At 45.4% G+C, this 27,227-nt stretch overlaps 2 protein-coding genes across 2 annotated transcripts in view; both read left to right on the top strand.

Annotated features, from left to right (window-relative positions):
* Positions 1-5,830, top strand: part of LOC308333831 (mitotic checkpoint serine/threonine-protein kinase BUB1 beta-like) — a 29,809-nt gene extending 23,979 nt beyond the window's left edge. The window contains exons 17-20 of the mRNA XM_080790333.1: positions 85-221; positions 822-975; positions 4,543-4,661; positions 5,699-5,830. Coding sequence (XP_080646459.1) covers positions 85-221; positions 822-975; positions 4,543-4,661; positions 5,699-5,816 — 528 coding nt within the window. The 3' untranslated portion in view covers positions 5,817-5,830. The remainder of the gene's footprint in view (positions 1-84; positions 222-821; positions 976-4,542; positions 4,662-5,698) is intronic.
* A 1,752-nt stretch (positions 5,831-7,582) lies between these two features.
* The window catches only part of LOC308334542 (serine/threonine-protein kinase PAK 6-like), a 40,823-nt gene continuing 21,178 nt past the window's right edge, over positions 7,583-27,227 (top strand). Inside the window, exons 1-2 of the mRNA XM_080791340.1 lie at positions 7,583-7,816; positions 24,110-24,411. Of these exons, the coding sequence (XP_080647466.1) occupies positions 24,187-24,411 (225 nt within the window). The 5' untranslated portion in view covers positions 7,583-7,816; positions 24,110-24,186. The remainder of the gene's footprint in view (positions 7,817-24,109; positions 24,412-27,227) is intronic.

Below are 27,227 nucleotides of genomic sequence, written 5' to 3'. Positions count from 1 at the left end.
TTTTTTTCTTTCTTTCCAAAACATGCGGAAGATCTACAAGCTTAGTGTGACCTCTGAACTGTAACCTTTGCCCCCCCTGTGCAGGAGAGCATGTCCCAGGAGGACGAGCAGCACTGTGTTCCTCAGCGGGTGGCCTGTGTGCTCAAACTGACCAGAAGTCTGCACGCCTCCCATCTGCTGCAAGGACGGCCACTCTCGCACATGCACTTCTGTGTCGACAGGTAATAAAACACCGTGTGTGTGAATGAATGAATGAATGAATGAATTTTTATTTTCGTGTCTTGTCAATTAAGACCCATCCCTTACGGGATTATAAGACACCAACAACATAAATAAACAATTTCACGTTCACTTCCCACACAGAAGTTACACAATTGATCAAAACAAAAACAGAAATATACATTATCATAAAATAAAATAATATAATAAATAATACATCACATATAAGTTTTCTTTGTCCTTATGTCCCAAGCTTTCTCTATATATTCTGCTAATGCAAATATCTTTTGTTCAAAAAGTGTGTGTGTGTGTGTGTGTGTGTGTGTGTGTGTGTGTGTGTGGTTTTAGTTTCTACATTGTTATATACTGAGTAATCATTTCTATAGTTTTTAGTTAGTTTATGTTTTGTGATCTCAAATGTACAGGATGTTATTTAGGTAGGGGCTGGCCTTTTAATCGTTTTGGTTTTAGTCATCATATGCTTAGTTTTCTGGAAGTGGAACAAAGGTAGTCAACGGCCATTTTTCGTCATAGTTTTTCCCCGTCTAAAAATACTGAAGCTACTGCATGTGATGATGAATGTGACACTGTGTGCACTGCAGCGCGACACAGGCCGTGGACTGCTTACTTCCTGTTGACCTGGCCTCCTCGTTGGACCTCCTGAGCCAGCCGGAAGTGACATCGGCACGGCAAGTGCGGTACGCACTGCCCTACATCACCCAGGGTCTGATACGACCGTCCGACTCACCTTACCAGGTATGCATGCATGCGCACATAACACAACATGGTACCCGTGTGATTCAAACTCTAGACGAGCCCCGCACCCCAAAGTTATTAGTGGAGCTATTATTATGGAGTTATTAGTCTGGAAGTCCACACGTCCCAAACTCTTCTCCCTTCTGGCTCCAATAATGCACTTCCCATCACAGTCAGAACTGCAGCCTCACTCCCAATCTTTCCGCCGTAGTCTGAAAACCCACCTCTTCAGACTCCACCATGGCCCGTAGCACTTGCCCTATAGCCTAGCCCATTAGATAGCACTTTATGTAGACTTGGATAGTATTTTAGACAGACTTATAGCTTGTTACGTAGACAGCACTAGAATTGCATTTTATGCAGTCAAAGCACTTTATAGTACACATGTATATTGTATAATATATAATATAGTATAGTATGTATAGTTGACATAGATACTCCAGGGTTTCCTGCACAATGTTCTTGGCATGGCGCTGCGCCATGCCTGGAATTATTTGCGCCATGCCAAGCTATCATATAACAAAGAAAAAAAAAAAAAACGTTTTTTTTTTTTTTTTTTTTTTTTTAAGGGGGCTAGTGAATCATGGTGTGTGTGTGATATGAAATGTCCAGTACCTCCCCAGTGTCCCCCCGAGTGCCTCCCCAGTGTCCCCCTGAGTGCCTCCCCAGTGTCCCCTCAGTGCCTTCCCAGTGCCTCCCCAGTGTCCCCCTGAGTGCCTCCCCAGGGTCTCCCCAGTGCCTCCCCAATATCTCCCCAGTGCCTCCCCAGTGTCTGCCCAGTGCCTCCCCAGTGTCCCCCCCCCCCCCCCCCCGAGTGCCTCCCCAGTGTCCCCCTGGGTGCCTCCCCAGTGTCTCCCCAGTGCCTCCCCAGTGTCCCCCTGAGTGCCTCCCCAGTGTGCCCCTAAGTGCCTCCCCAGTGTCCCCTCAGTGCCTCCCCAGTGTCCCCTCAGTGCCTCCTCAGTGCCTCCCCAGTGTCCCCTCAGTGTCTCCCCAGTGTTCCCCTGAGTGCCTCCCCAGTGTGCCCCTGAGTGTCTCCCCAGTGCCTCCCCAGTGTCTCCCAGTGCCTGACCAGTGTCTCCCCGTGCCTTCCCAGTGCCTGCCCAGTGTCCCCCAGTGCCTCCCCAGTGCCTCCCCAGTGCCTCCTCAGTGCCTGCCCAGTGTCCCCCAGTGTCCCCCCAGTGTCTCCAATAGCAATACAAGAGCAATAATACGAATTAATCTTAATTTATCAATCCTATTAATTAATTAATCAAAATTTTCGACGCGCGGCCTTTGGCCGCGCGCCATAAGCCCCCCCCCCCACACGCCCAGCACCATGCCAAAGCTTTTTCCTGCAGGAAACACTGTACTCCACTGTTACGTTCTTAGTTTATACATGATTGATGATAACTACTTTTTTATATATGTGATGTATGCCATGCTTTTGTTTTTGCTTAATGTAAGTCGTGCTGGATCAAGAGCGTCTGCTAAATGCCTAAATTGTATAAGTTCTCTTACTGAAACCTGAAAACCTGAACATGTAAAGACCCCGCCCTACCTGGGCCCTCATCAAACCCTGTAACATTCAAGACACTGCCCCCCCCGCTGCCACCTTTCGATCTCCATATATGTAGTCAGTATAGGTCCCGCCTGGCAGGCGGGCGGGCGGGCGGACGGGTCAAGATTTTCAGCGCGACATCCCAAAAGTTTTAGGGTGGAAAAAAAAGCATTCCCGTACCTGCTCTCCTGTGTCTATAGTACCGTCTACTCCTCCTGGTGAAAGGGTCAGCTTGTTCTGCTGTTCATCAATGTTTTGCTTATGAAAGGGCACTTTAGCCCCTGCCTTTTTTTTTTTTTTTTTTATATATTTTTTATCCCACGATTTTGTAACCCATTTTTCACCCCTGTGTCAATTATCTAATGTAATCCTGGGCTCTACACACCCTCCACCAACCTAGTCCCCATATATGGGGGACAAAGGGGAGAGCAACGGACTTGAACTCATGCTTCCTTCATGCCTGAGTGTCCAAGTTGCTCCTTTACACCTGACAGCGGGGAGTTTCCCTGGTTGGACGTATAGCGCGTGGAAGGAACACGTTATTCCAACCAGTTCCTTTCCCCTCCATCAGGCGCCCCGGCTGGCCAGGGGGAGGCAGTTTTCCCTGCCTTATTTTTGACCGTTGGGCGAAAAGTGCCCTCTCCGTTCTGAGGCTCGAACCACTGACCACCATCAGCCGCAATGAGCACATCTGCACCAAATATCTCTTAATTGGGCACGGCGCTGTGCAGCCCTGCACAGTGCATGCATGCACAGAATTATAGCAGATCTACAAGCTCACAGCAGCTTGTAGAGCGGCTATTTTGGGTGTGCGGCACCGCCGCCGCCGCACAACAAAGTTGAAGTCAAATCAAAACTAAAATGAAGCTCATGACATTTCATTTCGGGCGGAGAGCTACGTTGCTGCATGCGCACACATTATGCACAACCCCAAAACGATCCGAGACAGATCGTATGTCATGTCACATTACTGTACTGTATGTGTTATACTGTTAATTCAAATAATTTGTTACGACTCACACAGGAAAGAGTGACGACGTCACCCCTCTCTCTCTCTCTCTCTCTCTCTCTCTCTCTCTCTCTCTCTCTGGACTGAACTTGCTGGGTGTTGAAAAGCCGGTTGTTAAGCTACTTTTAGTTTTCGCGGGGCGGGCGGGTCGTTGATTATATATTATTTTTTCGCGGGGCAGGTTGGTGCAGCCCGCACATCACCACTAGTAGTCAGGGAATATTATCAGAATAATGTCAAATCTGGGAATACATTTCTTTCCAAGAAGTATCTTCACCAATGTGTTTTGTAAAGGTGTCTACATATATTTATATGGCTGCTCCAACAGTAGTGGCAAAAAAATAACTGAATGTCAAAATATCTACCGCGGTGGCTGAGACCAGAGCCATTGAGTAATGGTTGAGACAAAGCAGTGGAAGGTCCTGAAAGATACACAACGTCAGTCTTACCCAATACCCAATCTTTCTGTTTTAGGAACACAAGGATGCTGTATTTTATACCTCATACTTTAATGCTTAGTATGAGGTATAAAGTACAGCAGCCTTGTGTTCCTAAAACAGAAAGATTGGGTAAGACTGACGTTATGTATCTTTCAGGACCTTTCACTGCTTTGTCTCAACCATTACTCAATGGCTCTGGTCTCAGCCACTGCGGTAGATAATTTGACCTTCCGTTTTTATTTTATTTTTTATGTTGCCACTACTGTTGGAAGCAGCCGTAAACTACACAGGTTCATCTCGATGTTCTGGGCATCTTTGTAATGTTAAAAAGCAGGTAAAAGAGTAACGTTTGAGGCAGACTAACATCAGTCACTCTATCCATTCTCTGTAGTAGAAGCTTGGTGCGGGGAAACCGCAGATGTGTCGTCTCCGCCTACAGGAAATACGTAGGCTGCGACCATGAGACCCGTTACGGAATCGGTCCATAGGAGGCCCCTCAACAGAGTCTAGACTCTAGAGACCATGCAAATGCCTTAAGTGTGTGTGTGTGTGTGTGTGTGTGTGTGTGTGTGTGTTTTCAGGTGGATCTGGTCATAGTGGCTGAGACTGTCAACACCATGCTGACCAGAAAGCACCAGATGGATCTGATCCAGGACCAGCGTGGATGGACCGTGGACGGACTGGATCCATACGACCCCAGGTACCGACCACTGGTCCCAGAACAGCCCCCAAAGCTAGAACCATACGACCCCAGGTACCGACCACTGGTCCCAGAACAGCCCCAAAGCTAGACACCATACGACCCCAGGTACCGACCACTGGTCCCAGAACAGCCCCAAAGCTAGACACCATACGACCCCAGGTACCGACCACTGGTCCCAGAACAGCCCCAAAGCTAGACACCATACGACCACAGGTACCGACCACTGGTCCCAGAACAGCCCCAAAGCTAGACACCATACGACCACAGGTACCGACCACTGGTCCCAGAACAGCCCCTAAGCTAGACACCATAGAGTGTCGCAGTCCGGTGGGCCCTTTCAGAACGACGAAGAGAAGATCATTTCCCATTCATTTCTCCATAGACGTTTCAGAAAGTAGCAAAGCTCGTGGCTTTTGTCTAACCTATAATGTTTTCAGATGCATATTTTAGCATGGTGATTAAGTTTAAAACGAGTGATACACTGTCTGGGTGTCATCTTGAATGGGATTAAAAACGCAGTAGTTCTGTAATCAGAAGCAGCTGTGTTTGGAGGACGACGCAGCAATGGTTATATAAACAGGTGAATGAAATCAAGATTAATTTTGTATTCATGCGAGACTCGTCACGTTTTCATTAAGGCTTTCGACTTGATATGAAAATACACAAATGTAAATTGTTTTGGCATCCATTGTTTGGTATGCCCTCATGGTCTAAAAGTGTGAAAAACGTATTTTTCATTTCACTAGGTAAGCCTCGGACAAAGCCAACTCGGCCCCTGACAAATCGTGACGATGAACAAAAAATGTTGGCCCCAACTAATAATTAGAAGAAAAAAGGCTTTTTATTAGTTTATTTTCTTTCGCTCCATTAGGGATGCAACCATGATTTTGTGTAACCACCCCATGGAGCCTTGAGTTCATGGAAACTATTGTAGTAGTAGTAGTAGTTCTTGTGATATTTGGTCATCTAAAACTAGGCTAAAATAAATACAATTGCTGGCTAAATTAACACTGTTTTTCTTTTCAATCTTTTAGGAGCGAGATGTGGGACGAGATGTTTCGAAAGCTTCTGAACCCTGAAGGACAGAAGTCATCGGTCACCGTCCTGTCAGAGATACTGGACCTGATAGCTTCTACTGGGATAGAAATATAGAAAACAGTCTCAGCATGCAACATTTTTTTTTAAACTATGCTCCTATTAGTCATTGCTATAGTGTTAATTTTATTCACTGTTCTCTTTTAACGCAAATAAAAACTGTATGTGACATAAAATCGTGACGCATTTCCACATTGTTTATTCAGGTTGCTCCTGGAACTTTAAAAGCAGGAATTGTGTGGAGAGAGAAGATGAGTGGACATGGCTAAAATGACACTCTGTAGGCCAACTAGTGTGGAGACCGGATGTCGGGCCTTCAGCCCTGTTTTGGTGGTGCTCCTTTGTTTTCATTCCTAATAATAGAGCAACGAAGGGGCCATTGGTTCTCAAAGTGTGGTCCGGGGACGCCCAGGGTCGTATACGCCAAAGTATCGGATGTCAACTTGGGAGGTGAAAGCAGTTTTCTTCACGTCCGTCGTCCATCATTCAGGTACAATGAATGTAGTGTGGAAGACTTAATATTTTGCTGATGAGAGATGCACTGAAGTGAATACAAACGGCTTTAAGTCTGCAGATATGTGTTTATTAGCAGCAAATGTGTACAAAGTAAAAGCATTGCTCTGTTGATTTGATGTAGTGTTAACTATATTCATTACAGGGGACCGGTTTTATTTGAAACCTACATTAGCAGGAATGTACATGTACAGCATCAATGTGATATCACTGATGTGCTTGTGCAAACACAAGTTATGTAAGTCACTAAACTTGGTGAATAATCGTGATCTCAATTATTGGGCCTTTCACAATTGGTACATAATTGTCTAATCGCATTTATTTTTTTAGATAGGCCTAATCGCATTTTTGTTTTTCATAATCCTTTCCATGTTGAATAATATCTAAAAGTTTCAAATATATAAAGTATTCTTTGAGGGGGTTCCAGGGTGGTCTGTAACTCTAACCAAATGGACCCTTACGGTACTGTAACTCTTTGAGTATACAAGTGGAACCAAATGGACCCTTATACGGTCTGTAACTCAGAGTGAACAAATGGAACCAAGCCTATATACAGGGCTGTGACTGAGAGCGTACACATGGACTCTTACAGGTCTGTAGGCTATTCTTGAGTGTACCAAATGAAACCAAATGGACCCTTACAGGTATGTAATTCTGAGAGTGTACAAGTAGACCCGTACGGTCTGTAGCTCAGAGAGCGTACAAATTAAACCAAATGGACCCTTACCGGTCCGTAACTCTGAAATGGACCCACAGAGTGTACAAATGGAACCAAATTAACCTTACTGGTCTGTGACTCCAATAAGAGCATTATGAATGGGAGGGGGTCCGCCCATGGTTCCGGGGGCCCTTGAAATGAAACGGGATGATTTATAATCTGTGTTATCTTCCCAGTCTATATAGCTTTTGTGTCCTGAAGATGACTCAGTGTGAAGCTACGCCCCGAAGACACGGCCAACGAGACATGCATGAGCCTGTCTGCGCACACACAGACAGAGAGAGAGAGGAACAGACACAGGGAGAGACGCGGTGTCAGAGAGCGAGAGAGATTGTCAGAGTTGGAGAGAGAGAGAGAGAGAGAGCCCAAGATAGAGAGAGAGAGAGGGGGAAAGAGACAGGGAGAGAGGGAAAGCGAGATTGAAACTGAGAGATAGAGGGAGGGGGAGAGAGAGATAGAGAGAGCGCGAGAGGGATTGGAGTGTGTGTGTGTGTGTGTGTGTGGGGGGGGGGGGTCAGACAGAGAGCGATTGAGAAGAGAGGCTTGTCTCAGTGGGACAAGGTGAGACATGCGCTGAGCGGGGGAGGAGAGAGAGAGAGAGAGAGGGAAGAGAAACACTTCCAACGTCACAAGAACAGAAAGAGAAGCTGAAGGAAATAAAGTAAGAAAGAAACGGAAAAGAGAGAGAGAGAGAGAGAGACATGCGGCGTGTGTGGCACGACAGAGCGAGGAGGGAGAGAGAGACGACGACCCAGTGCTGCTAACCTACCCGGTAACACCAGTGGTTCTCCCGGGTTCACCTGGTCTGGACACTCATTAACACCAGGTGAGTTGGGGAATGCTTTCCTGTCAGCTCCGTGTAATGAATTGTCAAACCGCATAGCAATGCCGTCTGAAATAGTTGACGGCGTGCTGTACGTGTTTTCTCCTGCACGGACATTTCGCCGCCGTATTCGGTGTACTTCAGTGTTTCAGTGATCACAACTTAAAGAGTTATACCCTCTGTAACTTTCCTGTTTTCCGGAACCCCAGATTTTAAACCTTTTTTCAGATTTCTAGCGGCGTTTCTACATCGTTTTTTTTTTTCTTCAGAAAAACGCGCCCAGCGTGCAACCACCTTTTAGTGTCGCCTTTTGTCTTTTGTACCACCGATCTGATAGTAGCCTAGTTGCTTGCTCAGGGGAGAAATGTAACATTATTTGACAGTATATACACACCACAGGATCTGATGCCTCAACTGAAGAGCGGGGAAGACCAGTTCTACAACCAGCCCAGTTGTATGCATTCACATTGATATCGACATATAGTTACTCTATAATACCATAAGAGATTGGACAGAATATCGTGGTATAACCACTACAAACAAAGTTACGTGGTGCAGCTTTAACATCTGTGTGCTATGCAGAGACACGGCGCTGTCTGTCTATAATATAGCCCTGACCTCTGACCCTTTAGCCACTCGACCCCTCGTGTCCCTATTCTAGGACAAACCTTCAGCGAAGACAGCCGACGTACAAGCTTACAACTCGTTGCGAGCTCGTCGTATACATTGACGTTCGGACAGTTTTTTTGGCTAAGATATGTATTGTTGAGCGAAAGCGGGAAGGAGCTTTGCACCGAGCCCTGGGGGGGGGGGACTCCGGTCGACCCAGTATATCTGGGTTAAAGTGTTTGAAATGCACAAAAGCATAAGAATATAAGTTAAGATTTGAGACGTTTCGACAGGCTGAATTGGGTTGAAACTAAATAGTGCTGGCGTGTGCGTGCGTGCGTGCGCGAGCGCGTGTGCGTGTGCTCGCGCATGTGTGTGTGTGTGTGTGTGTGTGTGTGTGTGTGTGTGTGTGTAAACTGATACATGGGATTTCTATGGAGGATTCACACAGGCACTTTTTTTTACACAAAACATACAGCCGATAAGTGGGACACCACAACAACCTGTTTATGTGTGTGTGCGTGATACATACACACATGCATTTAATTTTGTACAGTACTTACTATTGGCTCATGATTTCAGTCCTGAATTGCCATGTTGTTGAAATGCACTGTGCAAATAAACTTGCCCTGGCTTGTGATTACATCAATGGTTCTCAACCTTTTCAGGCCCCAAAGAATCACATTTGAACTTGGGACCCCCCAAAAGAATCCTATTTGAACTGCGGACCGCCCAAAAGAATCCTATTTGAACTGCGGACCGCCCAAAAGAATCCTATTTGAACTGGGGACCCCCCCAAATAATCCTATTTGAACTGCGGACCGCCCAAAATAATCCTATTTGAACTGGGGACCCCCCCAAAATAATCCTATTTGAACTGGGGACCCCCCCCAAAATAATCCTATTTGAACTGGGGACCCCCCCAAAATAATCCTATTTGAACTGGGGACCCCCCCAAAAATAATCCTATTTGAACTGGGGACCCCCCAAAATAATCCTATTTGAACTGGGGACCCCCCAAAATAATCCTATTTGAACTGGGGACCCACCCAAAATAATCCTATTTGAACAGGGGACTCCCTCACCCTGACAGGGGACCCCTCACCCTGAAGGCTCATACATAGTCTGGATTTTCGGTGGTGGGGTGACCACCGAACTACAACATGACGTCACGAGCCGCGGTGAAGAGCAAACCACCACCACCACCGCTCCAGCCCTTCTCTCTGTTTTTACTCGCCACCGCTCAACGTTATTTCAGCTCCGGTGGTCAGCTCACCACCGGAGCGGTGGTCACCTCATCACCGAAAATCCAGACTATGAATAGGCCTTGACAGGGGACTCCCTCACCCTGACAGGGGACTCCCTCTCCCCAACAGGGGACTCCCTCACCCTGACAGGGGAGTCCCTCACCCTGACGGGGGACTCCCTCACCCTGACAGGGGACTCCCTCTCCCTGACAGGGGACTCCCTCACCCTGACAGGGGACACTCCCTCACCCTGACAAGCACTTGGAATTGTAGGAGTATTGAGGCATTACATTTGGTTTGACGTGGTTCCACTGATTAATAATATTGTGAAAATAGCGGATCTACACAATGGCTCCAACGCGAGGCTATTTTCTCCACGCATGCCTCTTTCTTGTATTGTTTGACATTCTGGCCAATGTTTGACCAGTTTTTATAGACTTTTACAGGGCTTAAAAGTTCTCAGTCCTGGGGACAGATTTCAGTCCTGAGGATTTCGGATGCAGATTTGCAAAGAAAATCATTTCCAGTCTTGGGATTTCTTTTTGTTGCTTTAAGCCCTGCTTTTTATAAAAGTCCCATTTAAGACTGAGATCAGATTCTGCAAATGTCTTCTAAATCCTGACAAACATCAAACATGTATGTTAAATTAATAATATGTTAAAATGTCTCTGAAATAAGCAGCAAAAGCTGGATATACAGTCGGCCTATGCTTTGACTAATTTGATTTAGCATTGGTTTTCCAGAAGGAGCAACTGCAAAGACACAATCTCTGAGTGACGCCGCTGCCAGCCACACTACTGGACATACTGTTGTATCCTACTGACTCACCTTACCAGTGAGGAGCTCCCACCGGGAGGACATACTGTTGTATCCTACTGGCTCACCTTACCAGTGAGGAGCCCCCACCGGGAGGACATACTGTTGTATCCTACTGACTCACCTTACCAGTGAGGAGCCCCCACCGGGAGGACATACTGTTGTATCCTACTGGCTCACCTTACCAGTGAGGAGCCCCCACCGGGAGGACATACTGTTGTATCCTACTGACTCACCTTACCAGTGAGGAGCCCCCACCGGGAGGACATACTGTTGCACAACGGTAGACTGGAATACTATACTATACAGTGTGCTGAGTGCTGACCATATAAGGAGTTCCTCCCTGTCCCCAGTTAACCCCTGGGGATAAAAAAAAAGGTATAGCCCAGCCTTCATCCAATCAGCATTTTTGTCCCCCCCCCCCCCCCACTGTAGAGCGTGTGCATGTGCGTGTGCGTGTGCATGTGCACATCTTGTTACCAAGGCGGACCGGGGGGGGGGGTTTCCCAAATCACCCAAATCACTGAATGCTCCTTTAACTCCTTTTTCTTCTCCTCCAATTTAGTCGTTATGTCAATTGATGCCTCCCCACACACATTCCTGTGTTGTCACTGCTGTCTATTGTACTGACTCACCTACCAGTGAGGAGGCCCGACCCGGTGATAAGCCATACAGCGTTTGTCCTAACCTATGTGACTATGTCCCGATGTTTAGAGTACCAATAGGGGGTGCTGTTGCACCACTCGCTTCAGACTGGTCTGATTTTTTTTTAAACTTTTTACAGGGGCCAGTTACAATACACTTTTTAGAGGGGTTTTGAGGGAAGGTAAAGAATCACACTTTTTCTTTAGGAGCCTATACCATCCCTAGTAGTACTATTAATTTAATATTAGTAGTAATGTGTAGTATTAGTAGCAGTAATATTAGTAACAGTAGAGTGCAAGCAGCGTGTCAGGTAGCTGTCTGGTCATGTAGAACTGCTACTGATTGATTCCAGGTATGTTAGTCACCTGATTCTCTCTCTGTCTCTGTCTCTCTTTCTCTCTCTTTCACGCGCGCACACACACACACACACACACACACACACACACACACACACACACACACACACACACACACACACACACACACACACACACAATTGCACATCTACAAACATACATACTGTACATGTACTGTATCTCTATGTATTTGTATTTTTTTATTTTCACTGGACTACACAGCAGTGTTGAACACTATCTGTTTCAGTCCAGCTTTAGTTGACTAAATATAATATTTTAGTCAACTAAATCGGCAGTTGATTTACTCGACAAAAACTCATTTTGGCAGGTGTTGATGCTATAATCCTATAATCCTTGATTAATTTTTTATTTTAAAACTGATTAAAACAAACCAAATTAATAATAACAGGATGCGCCAATGTGCGCACAAATAACTAGAATAAGAGAGGTGTGCCAACAGAGCTGTTTAGCGCAACACGTGAGCTTGTAGGTCGGCTAAAAAGAAATGACCTAAAGGGTAAATTAATGCAAACAAAATACAACTCAATTTATTTATGCGTTTTTGTTTTGCACTTGGAAAATACTATATATATATATATATAATAACAATGTATGCAGGAATACACATCATGATTGACAGCCTCTATGGTGGCTGTGCTCCATTGGGTGTCAACCTGTCACCACAACCCACATGCTGCTGTTTCTACTTCTACAACTTCTATCTCTCTCTCTCTCTCTTTCTCTCTCTCTCTCTCTCTCTCTCTCTCTCTCTCTCTCTCTCTCTCTCTCTCTCTCTCTCTCTCTCTCTCTCTCTCACTTGTGTGAACTGAGTGGTGCAAACTCCCCTCTCCCCCTGCCACCCTCCCCCCGTACTCTCTCTCTCTCTCTCTCTCTCTCTCTCTCTCTCTCTCTCTCTCTCTCTCTGTAATTAGCAGGCAACAGTGCAGCACTATCTCTCTCTCTCTCTCTCTCTGTTTCTGGCACAACAGCGCCACTTTTGCCCCTACTGCTGCTCATAGTCACACACATAGGTTAACCAACACGGACATTGCTGGTTGCACCACTCAAAAATAAGCCCCGACAGGGAGATTATAGACCCTGACGCTATAACAAAGCAGAGGGGTCTTCATCCATTTGATTGATCTCCAAAGGATTCCATTGCTTATTATTACGGTGATGAAAGTGTATAATGTGACGAGGTCGGCACATTTGGGGGTCCGGGGGTTTTCAACTGATTGTGAACGAGGGACCACCACCCTGACTATAGAACCAACCCGGGGACCGCCACCCTGACTATAGAATCAACCTGTGAACCACTTTTGTGTTGGGTTGGGGATATGGGCTAAGATGTAACCACGGCTTTGCATCCCATGTGTAGGCTGCTATATCCTATTGTTTCTCAACCAATGGTCCATTGACTACTAATCATTTCCTAATAATAATAATGACTTAAATTCCCCCTCTTGAGACTGTAACTCCCTTTTTCTGTTGAGTTTCAAAAAGTTGTCAGTAAATGACGACATGGACGGCCATCGCATCATCATAGGTCACCAGGTCATTCAGTTCACTGTTTCTCAACTATAGGCTATAAGCGCCCCTCAAATCCAGCGATTGGCCAATCACAATCGAGCGTTCAACCAAACCGTGCGATGAAACAAAAACAATGCGTGTTCAATTAATTAAAACAGGGAATTGCGACAGAGCCATAAGAATATAGTGCATGATGTGCTGTCAGACGTATAGTTACACATAATACACTGTGATGGCCCCTGGCCATATTTATTATTATCAGAGTTATTATACTTTTGGTTAATGGTAGTGAGAGGTGATATTAGTAGTAGGGGGGTTATTATTGTGTTGGTGCGTGTTCTGTCTTCAGTCCAGGTGGTGAGGCTGCAGTGAGGCCGTACGTGACACCAAGGGTCGTACGTAACAACACATAGGAAAGGTCAGTTTAGGATACACTTTTGGAACGAACGGCGGAAATGTTTTTCAGTGTCCTGCACTCCCTTGGTACAATAATCTGTCAAGACAGACTCGGCACTTTCTTTTATTATTTATTTTACTAATTGGTTCCTAGATTCATTCTGTCTGTCTGTCTGTCTGTCTGTGTCTTTCTCTCTGCCCCCCTCCCCCCCCCCCCTCGCACTCTCTCTCTCTCTCTCTGATCCTATACTAACTACTGTATAGCTCCACTTGGTGACATCGCGTCGTTCCCATGCAGCTAATTGGACCTAATCAGTCTTAATTGATGCTGATGGTCCGTTCTCCTCTAATCAGGTCTTTGGGTGTGATGCTCGGAGCTCTGCTCTCCTTTCGCCTGAGGAGTGTGTGTGGACTCGAGTACTGTGTAGCCCACTGTTTCCCAAGCAGTGGCTCGGGAGCCTTGTGTGGGTCGCGGGTACACTGTTTCCCTTTATTGTTGGTTTCCTACATTTAGTTTTTGACTAAAAAATGAAATGAAACAAAGCTTGTATAGATCAGCTATTTTCACTAGTTTGGGTCCCGGCCGGCCTTGGTTTGTTTGGGTCTTGAGCTAACAAGTTTGGGTAGGCTTACGTCACACTGTAGCCTACTAGGTCTATACTCAACCGACCTGAGGTCGATTCTACAAAATGTCTTCTAAATTCTAACTAATGTTTCTGGGGGGAAAAAAATATGTTGTTGCTCTATCAGTGGTGCTCTCATGACATGCCAACCCAACCATGCATCTCTGGAGATCTGTCCACTCCTCAGAGGTGGGATATTCTCTCTCTTGTGCTGCCTTGTTGTAGGCGTTGGCAGGGGAGTTTGAGACTGCTTGGTTGGAGGCGCTGCATGGTGTGGTGTTGTGCGGGATGTGTCATGTAGTGTTGTTTTTGGCAGCAAATTTAATTTTTTTTGTTATAGTCATAGTCTTTGGACTGAAACTTCATTTAGTTTTAGTCACATTTTAGTCACCTGGAATGTCTGGAATGCAGGGTCCGCCTGCAGTCCTTCCTCTTACCACTAGGGCCCAGTGCTTCAACGTTGGAGCGCCTCACTGGCCCCTTGGTACACACACACACTCCTCTCTCTCTCTCTCTCTCTCTCTCTGTCGCTCTAATTAATTAGTCTCATGTGATGTCGCACAGCTGCGTCTAGTTTCTCCCGGCGGATCCTGCCGGGAGCTGCCTATGCCATAGAAAGCCTACTTCCAGTCTACTTTTGCCTTGACTTTGAGGTCAAGTGTCCGGAGGACAGTGTCCTATCCAGCATTATGAATTAACCACTTGAGCCCTATTTCAATATTTTGTAGTGAAAATAGCAGATCTATAACCACACAATGAGTTGCGCTGTGACATGTCGTGACCTTGCAGATCGGCTATACTCGGCCGTAATGTTCATGGCTCAATTGCCTAAAACAAAACGCATTAAACAAACATCACCGCTCCTTAAAGACAAACAGGAGAGGAGAGCAGGAGAGGGGAGGGAAGAAGGGGATTGAGAGGAAAAGAGGAGACAAATCCTGTTGGAGTCTATGGTAAATCAAACGTGGCAGAGTGGAAGGATGTAGGAGTTGGAAATGTATGGAGGAGATGCACGTTTGTCTGTCCTGCACCGAGAGGAAGGGAGACAGACAGACGGAAAGGCAGACACTATGGCACCTGAACCTGATCACACTGATGAGTACATGGTAATGTCGGATTAGAGAGAGAGAGAGTCAACAGTGGAGAGACCTATAACACCTGACAGGTGAGAGAGAACTACAGTACACATGTGAAGTGGTGGAAAACTTTTTACTTAACCCATTTTGACCTGAGATCAGATTCTAAAAATGTCTTCTACATCCTGACAGTTTTCTGAAAAAGCTATATGTTTCTATGTCAGTCGTTCAGTCATTTTTCAAAAATAGCAGACCTATACAAGCTCGTAGCTTGTAGATCTGCTATTTTTCACTAACACCCAAAATGGGTTAAATGTAAACGTATCATCGGCTGCTGCTGTATACTCCCTGTATATTATTTTATATAAGAGCATGCTAGACTTCCCCAACCTGAGTAATTAAATCTGACTTTATTCACTTCAAAATTCAATATATATATACAGTACGCGCACACACACACACTAACTAAAGACAAGCTATAACGTACACAATCATTTCATCATCTACAGTTATGTAAAGATAATAAATAATGGTGTTTGTCGTCATGATACTAAAAGGTCCACAATATATATACAGACACACTGTTGTAAAACAGAACAAACACGCTGGCTGGCATATGATATGACGCATACATCCTGGAAGGAAGGGACTCTGTGTGTGTCAGTGTAAGTGTGTACGTGTGTGTGTTTGCGTGCATAGGTATATGCGAGTGTGTACATCATGTGCGTGTTGCGAGTGAAAGTGTTTGTGCTAGAGTAGTGTTTCTAAACAAGGGTACCACTATAGAGCGTCGCAGTCCCGCCCCCTTTCATGACGACGCCAGGCCCAGGAAATAATTCCTAATTTCAAAAAGTATTTATTTAAAGACCTTTTAAGCAAACTCGAGACTGTGTGAGTTAACGGGCAATTATGGGCGCTAGATTTGCCCGTAAACCTCAAGTTTAGCGAGCATGTACAGTAATATACGGTAATATACAGGTGTGATGGTACAATTCGGGAGTTTACCGGAGTTTGTTGGAAAGTTTAACGAGAGTTTCCTGTAATATACACATCCGTATTCCATGCTTGTTGCGCAGTGCGAGTGGTGACAACTCATGACAACAAACACCATTTTTTGGGCCGAACAAATAATTAGAAAGAAGGAAAAAAACGGCAGGTTACAACACTTTTTTTCTACTTCTTTGTAGTTATTTGTTTGGTCCAGAATATTGTGTTTGTTGTTGTCATGATTTGTCACAACTCGAGTTGGCTTTGTACGACGCTTAAAAGGTCTTTAAATAAATACTTTTTGAAATGTCTATGAGGAAAAATGCATTGGGAATTATTTCCTGGGCCCTGGCGTCATATAGACACCTCTTCCGGCTCTGGGGCGAATGCTCTCAAGTGAGGGTAAGTTTCCGTGTTGGTGCCAAGGAACATAATGAGCCTCCGCCCTCTGTTCGATACAGGTCGCTCCAATGAATTGCAGTGGCGAATGAGGCGTCTATTCTATGTCTATGTGTAGGCTACAACTTCCTAAGGGGGGTGGGGGCGTTCAGAGGACATTGGGGGGGGGCATGTCTTTAAAAGTTAGGGTTAGCTGTTGAGTTGGAGTCTGGCCCAAAATCTGTGTGACATCGACCAGACCAGTGATTCCCAAACCTTTTAGCTCGTGACTCAAAAGAGAAATGTTGATGTTTGCCCCGGGACCCAAATTAGTGAAAATAGCAGATCTACAACTACTACGTGTAGATCGGGCATATTTTCACTACTGTATTACGGTATTAATTATTTTCTGTTTTATTGCTTGATTTACAGTATAGTTTGACAGGAAAGGGAGAGAGAGATGGCGAGGGAAAGACGCACAGCAAATGTCGTCGGGATCTTTGAAACACAACTTAACTCATTACACCACCTTCGCTGAATGACACGGGGGGATTGTCGCAGCTTGATCAGACGGATAAATACGATATCATTACGCATTTCCTTTACACCTGGGCGTACGTTTTCGTTGTGAATGAGGACCTACAGTATGAGGTTTTTTTTTCCAGTTTTTTTTAGTATTGCAAGTATTGCAATCCAATTCAAGTGAGATTTTTGTGTTTAGTTATTGTATATTTAGTAAGGGCCCTGGGGGGGCCCTTACTGTATGCTATATATAGGTAGAGAGCTGGTTAGGTTTGTTTGTATTTGATCATGGAGGCGGAGCTGGAGAGACAACAATTAACTTTACTGAGGAGTCAAGAGAGGCACATGCCGTATACCACACTTAGCCTTCTGTACAGAGCACAGTCTGAACTAGACCGTAATAGACTTTAACTCAACTTCAACTACATAGACCTCAACTATATAGACTTGAACCAGACCTTAATTAGCTATAACTGGACCTTATACGCAGCTGTTACACCAGACATGGACGGCATCTGGATGACCATGTGTTTGGTGTTGGCGGGAGTGATTGTGGTCGGTGTGTTTCTGTGCGTGTGCTATCGCATGCGCGGGTGTACATGGATGGGCAAAAAACCATGAGCTAATGCCTGTGTGTGTGTGTGTGTGTGTGTGTGTGTGCACGCGTGCGGGCGGGCGTGCACGGGCGGGCGGGAGTGTTTGTATGTCTGTGCTTGCGTGTTGGTGCCGTGCATCTAGCATGTGAGTTTTTTTTTTTCTTTGTGTGTGTGTGTGTGTGTGGGGGTGTGTGTGTGTGTGTGTGGGGGTGTGTGGGTGTGTGTGTGTGTGTGTGTACGATGGCGTGCTGGAGGCCTGGGCATTGTGCTGAAGGTCGGATTGGGACCGCTAATTGTTTTTGCCCAGATTTGTGTGTTTGTGTGAATATTAGCAATGATTTGATTGGCCGATCACCCCAGAAGCGATGCTTTGATTGGCTGAGCAAAGTGCGTAAAAAGTGAGGATGCAAATTGTGATTGGCCAGAATGAGATGATGATAAGAGCGCCCCTCACTTCCCGCGGGTGTGATTTTGATCGTTTATCATGATAAAAAAACACTCACAGGGATTTTAATTGATCGTGAAATTGTCGTGAAATCGTCATTATACTATTACTATAGTGACGATATAGGATGAAAACGCTGTACACATTATGGGGGGCTCTGTGTCTCCCCATAGGATCCCACTCTAAAGGTCCTTGCAGACTGGCTGCTGCGATTCATTTCTGATGTTTTACTTTTTCTTTTACCAAAAACGACAACACTGCAGTCGATCTGCAAGGACCTTAAAACAGACCTCCAGGTCATTAAGGGGCCATTCTACTAATCTTATCCGAGGGACAGGCCTTTCCTTATCCTCGTACAACTGCTGGGCCGAGTCCCTCTGTCTTTGTGGGTGTTTTTTGAGGGCTGCATACGTCGGTCGCTCGACAGAGTGCCGTTCTAGTTGTATATTTGGTTTCATTATAGGGTGATTTTGCCACTTCGGCCAAAGCGGCGTGTTTCGGCCAAAACGAACGCCCGCACGGCTTCCCGAGTGGCCGTAAGGGCCCCGGGGGGTGTGTCTCAAAATGTCCTCTGTCCCAGGGGCCTCAGGGGCCTCAGGGGAGGAGGTGTCAACCACGTGTAGAGAGTATAGAGTTAGAGGTAGAGAGCTGGTTAGGTTTGTTTGTATTTTATCATGGAGGCGGAGCTGGAGAGACAACAACTATTAAGCCGTATACCACACTTAGCCTTCTGTACAGAGCACAGTCTGAACTAGACCGTAATAGACTTTAACTCAACTTGAACTACATAGACCTCAACTATATAGACTTGAACCAGACCTTCATTAGCTAACTGGACCTTACGCAGCTGTTACACCAGACATGGACGACGACCACTGGACGACCAACTGTTTGGTGTTGGCGGGAGTGATTTTGGCCGGGGTGTTTCTGTGCGTGTGCTATCGCGTGCGCGTGAGTGTTTGTATGTCTGTGCTTGCGTGTTGGTGTGCATCTAGCATGTGAGGTTTTTTTTTCTTTGTGTGTGTGTGTGTGTGTGTGTGTGTGTGTGTGCAACTTGGCATCTAGCATGCGAGTTCTTTTTTTCTTCGTGTGTGTGTGTGTGTGTGTGTGTGTGTGTGTGTGTGTGTGTGTGTGTGTGAGAGTCCACGATGGTGTGCTGGAGGCCTGGGCATTGTGCTGAAGGTAGGATTGGGACTGCTAATTGTTTGTTTGTGTGAATATTAGTGATAATTTGATTGGCCGATCACCCCAGAAGCGATGCTTTGATTGGCTGAGCAAAGTGAGGACAGAAAAGTTGAGGAAAACGCTGTACACATATGGGGGGCTCCGTGTCTCCCCATAGGATCCCACTCTAAAGGTCCTTGCAGACTGGCTGCTGCGATTCTTTTCTGATGTTTTACTTTTTCTTTTACCAAAAAACAACAACACTGCAGTCGATCTGCAAGGACCTTAAAACAGACCTCCGGGCCATTAAGGGGCCATTCTACTAATCTTATCCGAGGGACAGGCCTTTCCTTATCCTCATACAACTGCCGGGCCGAGTCCCTCTGTCTTTGTGGGTGTTTTTTGAGGGCTGCATACATACGTTGGTCCAACACATGCGTGGCCGCTTAAAACTCACCCGTGGCTTCCCTGTGTGGTTAGGTTAGGGTTAGGTTAGGTTTTGGGGTATAAGGGTGTCAGACTAATTATGCCTGTCGGACCAAACACCTGCACCCGGCTTTTGAAGATTCCATCATATGGCATCCAAGTCTATGGGTTGCTTTTCCTTTTTTTTTAATGAAATTGTAAAAGTATTGTAAATCCAATTCAAGTGAGATTTGTGTTTAGTTATTTACTTGCGCAAGCATAGCGGGAGGCGTCCTCTTGCTTCGACATATCATTGGTTCGAAGGAGAATTGGTCCGAGGTGCGTTTATAAGGGTCGGGAGAGGGTTGGGGTTAGGTTTAGGTGTGCTGCCCCGTGGGGCGTGGGGGGGGGTTAAGGCCTATTCATATAGTCTGGATTTTCGGTGGTGAGGTGACCACCGCTTCGGTGGTCACCTCACCACCGGAGCTGAAATAACGTTGAGCGGCGGTGGTGAGTAAAAAAACAGAACAGAGAAGGGCTGGAGCGGTGGCGGTGGTTTGCTCTTCACCGCGGCTCAGTGACGTCATGTTGTAGTTCGGTGGTCACCACACCACCGAAAATCCAGACTATTATGTGTATATACAGATTACACACGGTATACATACAGACATTACCTTTAATTCACCCGACATTGCAACACGTCTTAATTACGTCACCATCGACGGCCAGTATATCCGAGCATACGCGTAAAAAAAAAAAAAAAAGCCAGCCGACCACAGTATAGTACTTTGAACTTACAACTTACATACATATACATGTACTGTATTACACATACATACGCAGTGGTGTCATGGTGATTTTTTTTACTGGTACCACGGAAGTTGGAACGTCACGCACACACGTGCACGTGCGTGCATCGCGGCATGCACACAGAACTGCTGCATAGCCTAAGCCTATTGTTAAATAGCGTATGAGAGTTTTAGACACACAGACACAAAAGCAGACTTAAAATAGTCGGACAAAACATTTTTCCCGCACACTATAGCGAAACCAAAAAGTTTGCTTTGGACGAATCACGAACGAATCTGTTGTTTGATGGAAGAGGAGGCATTATTATTCTTGCGCTGAACAAACACCACACAGCAGCAATATGGCCTACTGGAGCCATAGCCTACTGCTGTAAGTATGCATGTCTATACCGTATAGGCTACGTGCGCTCAGGTAAACAGTTAAAGCTGTTGTTATGCAAAGTAGTATCCATTTGAATTCGGCACGGTACTTGACACAGTGTGAAAATAGGGGGGAGGGGGGCGCCAGTAAACCTATAGACCACTGGGTACTTGGTGCGTCTTGGAAAAAGTCTGGTGACGTGACGTTGGTGCGTCTTCTCTTGAATCTAGGGGGACACGTCCTCTGTCCCAGGGGCCTCAGGGGAGGAGGTGTCAACCACGTGTAGAGAGTATAGAGTTATAGGTTTGAGAGCTGGTTAGGTTTGTTTGTATTTGATCATGGAGGCGGAGCTGGAGAGACAACAACTACTAAGCCTTATACCACACTTAGCCTTCTGTACAGAGCACAGTCTGAACTAGACCGTAATAGACTTTAACTCAACTTGAACTATACATAGACCTCAACTATATAGACTTGAACCAGACCTTAATTAGCTATAACTGGACCTTACGCAGCTGTTACACCAGACATGGACGACGACCACTGGATGACCATCTGTTTAGAGTTGGCGGGAGTGATTGTGGCCAGTGTGTTTCTGTGCGTGTGCTATCGCGTGCGCGGGTGGACATGTATTGGCAAAGAAACATGAGCTGATGCCTGTACGTGTGTGTGTGTGTGTGTGCATCTAGCATGTGAGTTTTTTTGTTTTCGTGTGTATGTGAGAGAGAGTCCACGATGGTGTGCTGGAAGTAGGATTGGGACTGCTAATTGTTCACTATACTATAGTGACGATAGGATGAAATCGGTGTACACATATGGGGAGCTCCGTGTCTCCCCATAGGATCCCACTCTAAAGGTCCTTGCAGACTGGCTGCTGCGGTTCTTTCTGATGTTTTACTTTTTCTTTCACCAAAGAAATCAACACAGCAGGAAGGACCTTATAAACGGACCTCTCTATAGGCCATTAATTAAAGGGCCATTCCACTAATCTTATTCGAGCGACAGGCCTTTCCTTATCCTCATACAACTGCTGGGCCGAGTCCCTCTGTCTATGTGGGCGTCTTTTGAGGTGCTGCATACGTTGGTCGATCCGACACCTTCGTGGCCGCTTATATAACTCACCCTTGGCTTAATTCCCCGTGAGGTTAGGTTAGGGTTTGGGGTATTTAAGGGTGTCGGAATAAGTTCTGTCGGACCAAACACATGCATGCACCCGGCTTTTGAAGATCATATGGCATCCAAGTCTATGGGGTTTTTTTTCCTTTTACTTATGATAAAGTATTGTATAAATCCAATTCGAGTGAGATTTGTGTTTAGTTATTACTTGCGCAAGCTGAGCGCGCAAGTATTGTTGCCGTGCTGGTGCGAATGTGCGTCTGCTCGGAGGTATATATGGTGACGTAATTAAGATGTGTATCAAACAGCCTTTAGTATTTAATTTCAATGTTTTACAGAGAGGCTGAGATTTGAAAGTTCGTTTAGCGGTCGACAGTACTCTGCTTGCCTACGTAGTAGTAGGCCTACTAGTGTGCAACGGGCAAGTAGGCACTCGACAGAGTGCCGTTCTAGTTGTATATTTGGTTTCATTAGGCCAAAACGAACGCCCGCACGGCTTCCCGCGTGGCCGTAAGGGCCCCTGGGGGGTGTGTCTCAAAAATGTCCTCTGTCCCAGGGGCCTCAGGGGAGGAGGTGTCAACCACGTGTAGAGAGTATAGAGTTATAGGTAGAGAGCTGGTTAGGTTTGTTTGTATTTGATCATGGAGGCGGAGCTGGAGAGACAACAACTATTTACTGAGGAGTTAAGCCGTATACCACACTTATAGCCTTCTGTACAGAGCACAGTCTGAACTAGACCGTAATAGACTTTAACTCAACTTGAACTACATAGACCTCAACTGTATAGACTTGAACCAGACCTTCATTAGCTAACTGGACCTTACGCAGCTGTTACACCAGACATGGAGGACGACCACTGGATGACCTTCTGTTTAGTGTTGGCGGGAGTGATTGTGGCCAGTGTGTTTCTGTGCGTGTGCTATCGCGTGCGCGGGTGGACATGTATTGGCAAAGAAACATGAGCTGATGCCTGTACGTGTGTGTGTGTGTGTGTGCACGGGCAGGCGTGAGTGTTTGTATGTCCGTGTTCGTGTGTTTGTGTCGTGCATCTAGCATGTGAGGTTTTTTTCTTTGTGTGTGTGTGGGGGGGCGGGAGTGTTTTTGAGTGAGTTTTTTTGTTTTTGTGTGTGTGTGTGTGTGTGTGTGTGTGTGTGTGTGTGTGTGTGTGTGTGTGTGTGTGTCTACGATGGCGTGCTGGAGGCCTGGGCATTGTGCTGAAGGTAGGATTGGGACCGCTAATAGTTTTTTTTTGCCATGATTTGTGTGTTTTTGTGTGAATATCAGCGATGATTTGATTGGCCGATCACCCCATATAGCGATGATTCGATTGGCTGAGCAAAGTACGTATTGAGGATAAAAAGTGAGGACAGAAATATATATATATATATATATATATATATATATATATATATATATATATATATATATATTCAGAGTGAACTGATTTTATTTATTTATTTCAAAGATTTGTTTTGCTGGCTGCTCTGCCTGCAGCGCAAAGCCATCGACAGACTTTTCCTTGTGACAACTGATAGAGTGGTTCTATATTGCTCTATTGACACTTTTACTTAAAGGACAACTTTAGTTTTTTCCAACCAAGGTTCATGTTTTAGGTTGTTATTAGAGAAAGTAAAAGATGAGTGTTGTTTTTTTTCTCCATTTGCTGCTTTCTTTCGTTTTAGGGATTTTAGCCGTTTTGTACAGGGGGGCGGGGGCATTCGAGCATGGTGCTAAATATGTATTTTTTTATTATTTACTATAGCCCTGGCCACAAATAAATCACAGGATCTACTGGATGTGAAGGTATAGCCTACTGGGGGGAAGCCACACTGTGTCATAGGCACAATATGTCAGTTTGACACATTCAGTAGATCTCGTGATCTTTTGTGGCCAGATGAAATTTCCAGGGGTTTATTAGGACTATAGTAAATAATAAAAATATTAATCGCTATAAAATGTCGTAAAAAATGACATATTTAGCCCCATGCTCGAATGCCCCCGCCCCCCCTGTCAAAAACCGCTAAAATCCCTAAAACGAAAGAAAGCAGCAAATGAAAAAAAATAAAATAACACTCAATCTTTTAGTTTCTCTAATAACAAACCATGAACCTTGGTTGAAAAAAAACTAAAGTTGTCCTTTTTAAGCACATGCAGAATTTGAGTATCCGACCTTTTCTCCTCCACCATATTGTTCCTCTCTCGTCCCTCCATATAGCTGACGCCGCGTGTCGTCTCCGCCGCCAGAGCGCCGTCGTCTTCTTCTTCCCCTCCCACCCCCCCGCCGGCCTCGGAATGTTCCGCAGGAAGAAGCAGCAGCAGCAGGAGCGGCCGCGGCGGCGGCCGGACATCTCCACGCCGCGAGACTTCGAGCACCGCGTGCACACGTCCTTCGACCCGCTGCGCGGCTGCTACGTGGGCCTGCCCTCCCAGTGGCAGAGCATCATAGACACCCTGCGGAGGCCCAAGCCCGTGGTGGACCCCTCCAGGATCACCGACGTGGAGCTGGGACCCAAGAAGGTACACATAATGAGGGGATTTAAAGGTATATTCAGTGATTTCACTCAAAAAAAACCGTAGGTTTCGTTTTTGGCTGGGACCTAAGCCTTTCATCCAATCAGGATAGAGAGCCAAAAACGAAACCTAAGGTTTTTTGACCCCCCGGGGAACTCCTTATATGGTCAGCACACTCTATAGTAGAGAGGATTATCACAACAAAACAAAAAAAATAAGTGATATTTGAATTAAGTGAAATCACTGAATATACCTTTAAAACCCATTCTGGACGGGAAACGCCTTTTGGTGTCTTTAAGCATTTTTGTTACACTTTAAGCTATTGGAAAACAGCAGATCTACAAGCTCGTATAGCGCGGCGCCGCGTGCCACGCTATACGAGCTTGTAGGTCTGCTTAATCGTGAAAATTTATAGGCGCAAATCTTTGAATGTACTGTATATTCTTTCAGAGCGAACGTTTTTAACTCAAATCTTTGTTTTTCTGGGGAGGTTCCCTGGAACAACATATTTTTGAGATTGGGGCCCGGTGGCCAAATACAGATCATTCTGGGGGTCCCTTGACTTGAAAATGTTTGAGAATGACTGATATAGAAACATAGGGTTTTTCAGAAAACTGTCAGGATTTAGAAGACATTTGTAGAATCGTCAGGTCTAAATGGGTTAAAGGTTTCATGGCATTAATTTTCATTTAGTTTTCTTTTTAGTTTTCTTTTCTTTGAGGTTTTATGACCTCGATTACACCCACACAAGCCGAACTTTGAACATTCAGTGGGTTTTCTGTGAGCTGGAGTTTTCTCTTGGGGTTGGAAGCCTTTTGAGCTGCAATGAAAACCGGCAAACCAGTGAAAACAGTGACATCTGCTGGCAAATCCCATTGACTTATATGGGATTTGCAGGCTGTGACATCACAAACGGCAGGAAAATCAGAGCACTTGTTTGAGCCAGAATACCACAGACCACAGAAAATCTACTGAATGTTAAAAGTTCAGGTTTTTGGGGTGAAATTGAGCTCAGAAAACCTAAAAGAAAACAGACAGTGACAGACAGACAGATATTAATAAACAGTGTCATAGACAATACAGTATATGTCTATGTCGTATTCCTCGTATACACATCTTAGAGAGCTACTGTGTGTGTGTGTGTGTGTGTGTGTGTGTGTGTGCGTGTGTGTGTGTGTGTGTGTGTGTGTGTGTGTGTGTGTGTGTGTGTGTGTGTGTGTGTGTGTGCGCGTGTGCATGCGTGCGCATGCGTGCATGCGTGTAGCTGACTGCATGTTTTTAATGTTGACAGTATAATGCCACGTGGGAAAATCCACACCAACGTTGTGCACCCGACGAACTGTGTGTGTGTGTGTGTGTGTGTGTGTGTGTGTGTGTGTCTGCATGCGTGCGTGCGTGCGTGTGTGTGTGTGTGTGTGCGCGTGTGTGTGTGTGTGAGTCTACCATGGAGACGATGATATGTTCAACAAAGCGTGTGAAATTGTCCTTTAAAAGAACATCCTCCCCCTGCAGCTATGTGATATGTGTCTAAAAGTAACTTGTCAAGCCGGATAAATAGCACACACACACACACACACACACACGCTGTGAGAAACCTTGATCCTTAATTCCAGTGGGGTAAAGTACAGTAACTCAATGCATTTACTTACAGTAACCCATTTAGACCCGAGCATGATTCTACAAAATGTCTTCTAAATCCTGATAGTTTTCTGTCAATGTTTCTGTGTCAGTTGGTTCTCAAACTATTTCATGTCAAGGACCCCAATAATTATATGTATATTTGGCCGCCGACCCCCATCTGAAAATATGTTGTTCCTGCAGGGACCTCCCCCAGAAGCAAAGATTCGAGTTAAAAACGTTTGCTGTGAAAGAATATACATTCAAAGATTTGTGGCACTTTTTCACGATTAAAAAAAAATAGCAGACCTACAGGCTCATAGCGCGCCACTCGGTGCGAGTGGCGCGCTATGAGCCTGTATATTTGCTATTTTTCAACAGCTAAAGCATAACAATGTTTTTCTCTCTCTCTCTTTTTATGGTCGCTAGCCCCTCCTGTATATTCAGCTATTTGTGTATATTTTCGTCTTTAATACACAAATTCCCATTGACAATGAAAGGAGAATTTGCGTCATGATGTACGATGATAAGAGTGCCGCTCACTTCACACGGGTGTGATTTTTTTTTAAATACTAACGCTTGCAACCCAGCGTCCATATTCTGCGGGGGGAACAATCGGCTATTTTCGGCAAAGAAGTTTGGTGTGGAGGGTTAAACAGCTGAAACACAACGACTCTGAGGTTTTATGAGTGAAGGAGCGGCGACTCTACTCCGAGTCTCTCTCTCGGGTGACTGAACAGTTCTCACCCTATATCTCTAAGGGAGATGCCAGCCACCCGCTTGTATCCGCGACTTCATTCTTTCGGTTATTAAGACCCACACATCATATTAGACGAGAGTATAGGAACTAAATCGGCTCTATACTTTTCGTCACAACATTGCGGTAAAGCGACTGCAAGAAAACAGCGAGTTGAGAAAACAGACTTGAAATGTTCACTTCTGTGGACATTTACGCCTATAGCTACATGTTTAAGCATTCATTTCATATAAACATGTCGATTTCAGCTCTGACACTTATTTCAGACATGCTCTTAGTAAAGTGTGTGCCTGTGCTATATTAACTCATTTTGGACAACAAAAACGACAGCCCCGGAATGAAACCTGCTTTTGTATAGTTTTAACAGTGCCGAGTACAACACACCCACAACAATGCCTCCTCCTCGCGTAACGCAATATGACACATGGTCTCTCTCTGTCGTCTGGAA

This window comes from Protomyctophum bolini (genome assembly GCF_963924005.1).
Source record: "Protomyctophum bolini genome assembly, chromosome: 19".
Taxonomy (NCBI): Eukaryota; Metazoa; Chordata; class Actinopteri; order Myctophiformes; family Myctophidae; genus Protomyctophum; species Protomyctophum bolini.
This window is presented reverse-complemented; position numbering and strand designations above follow the sequence as displayed.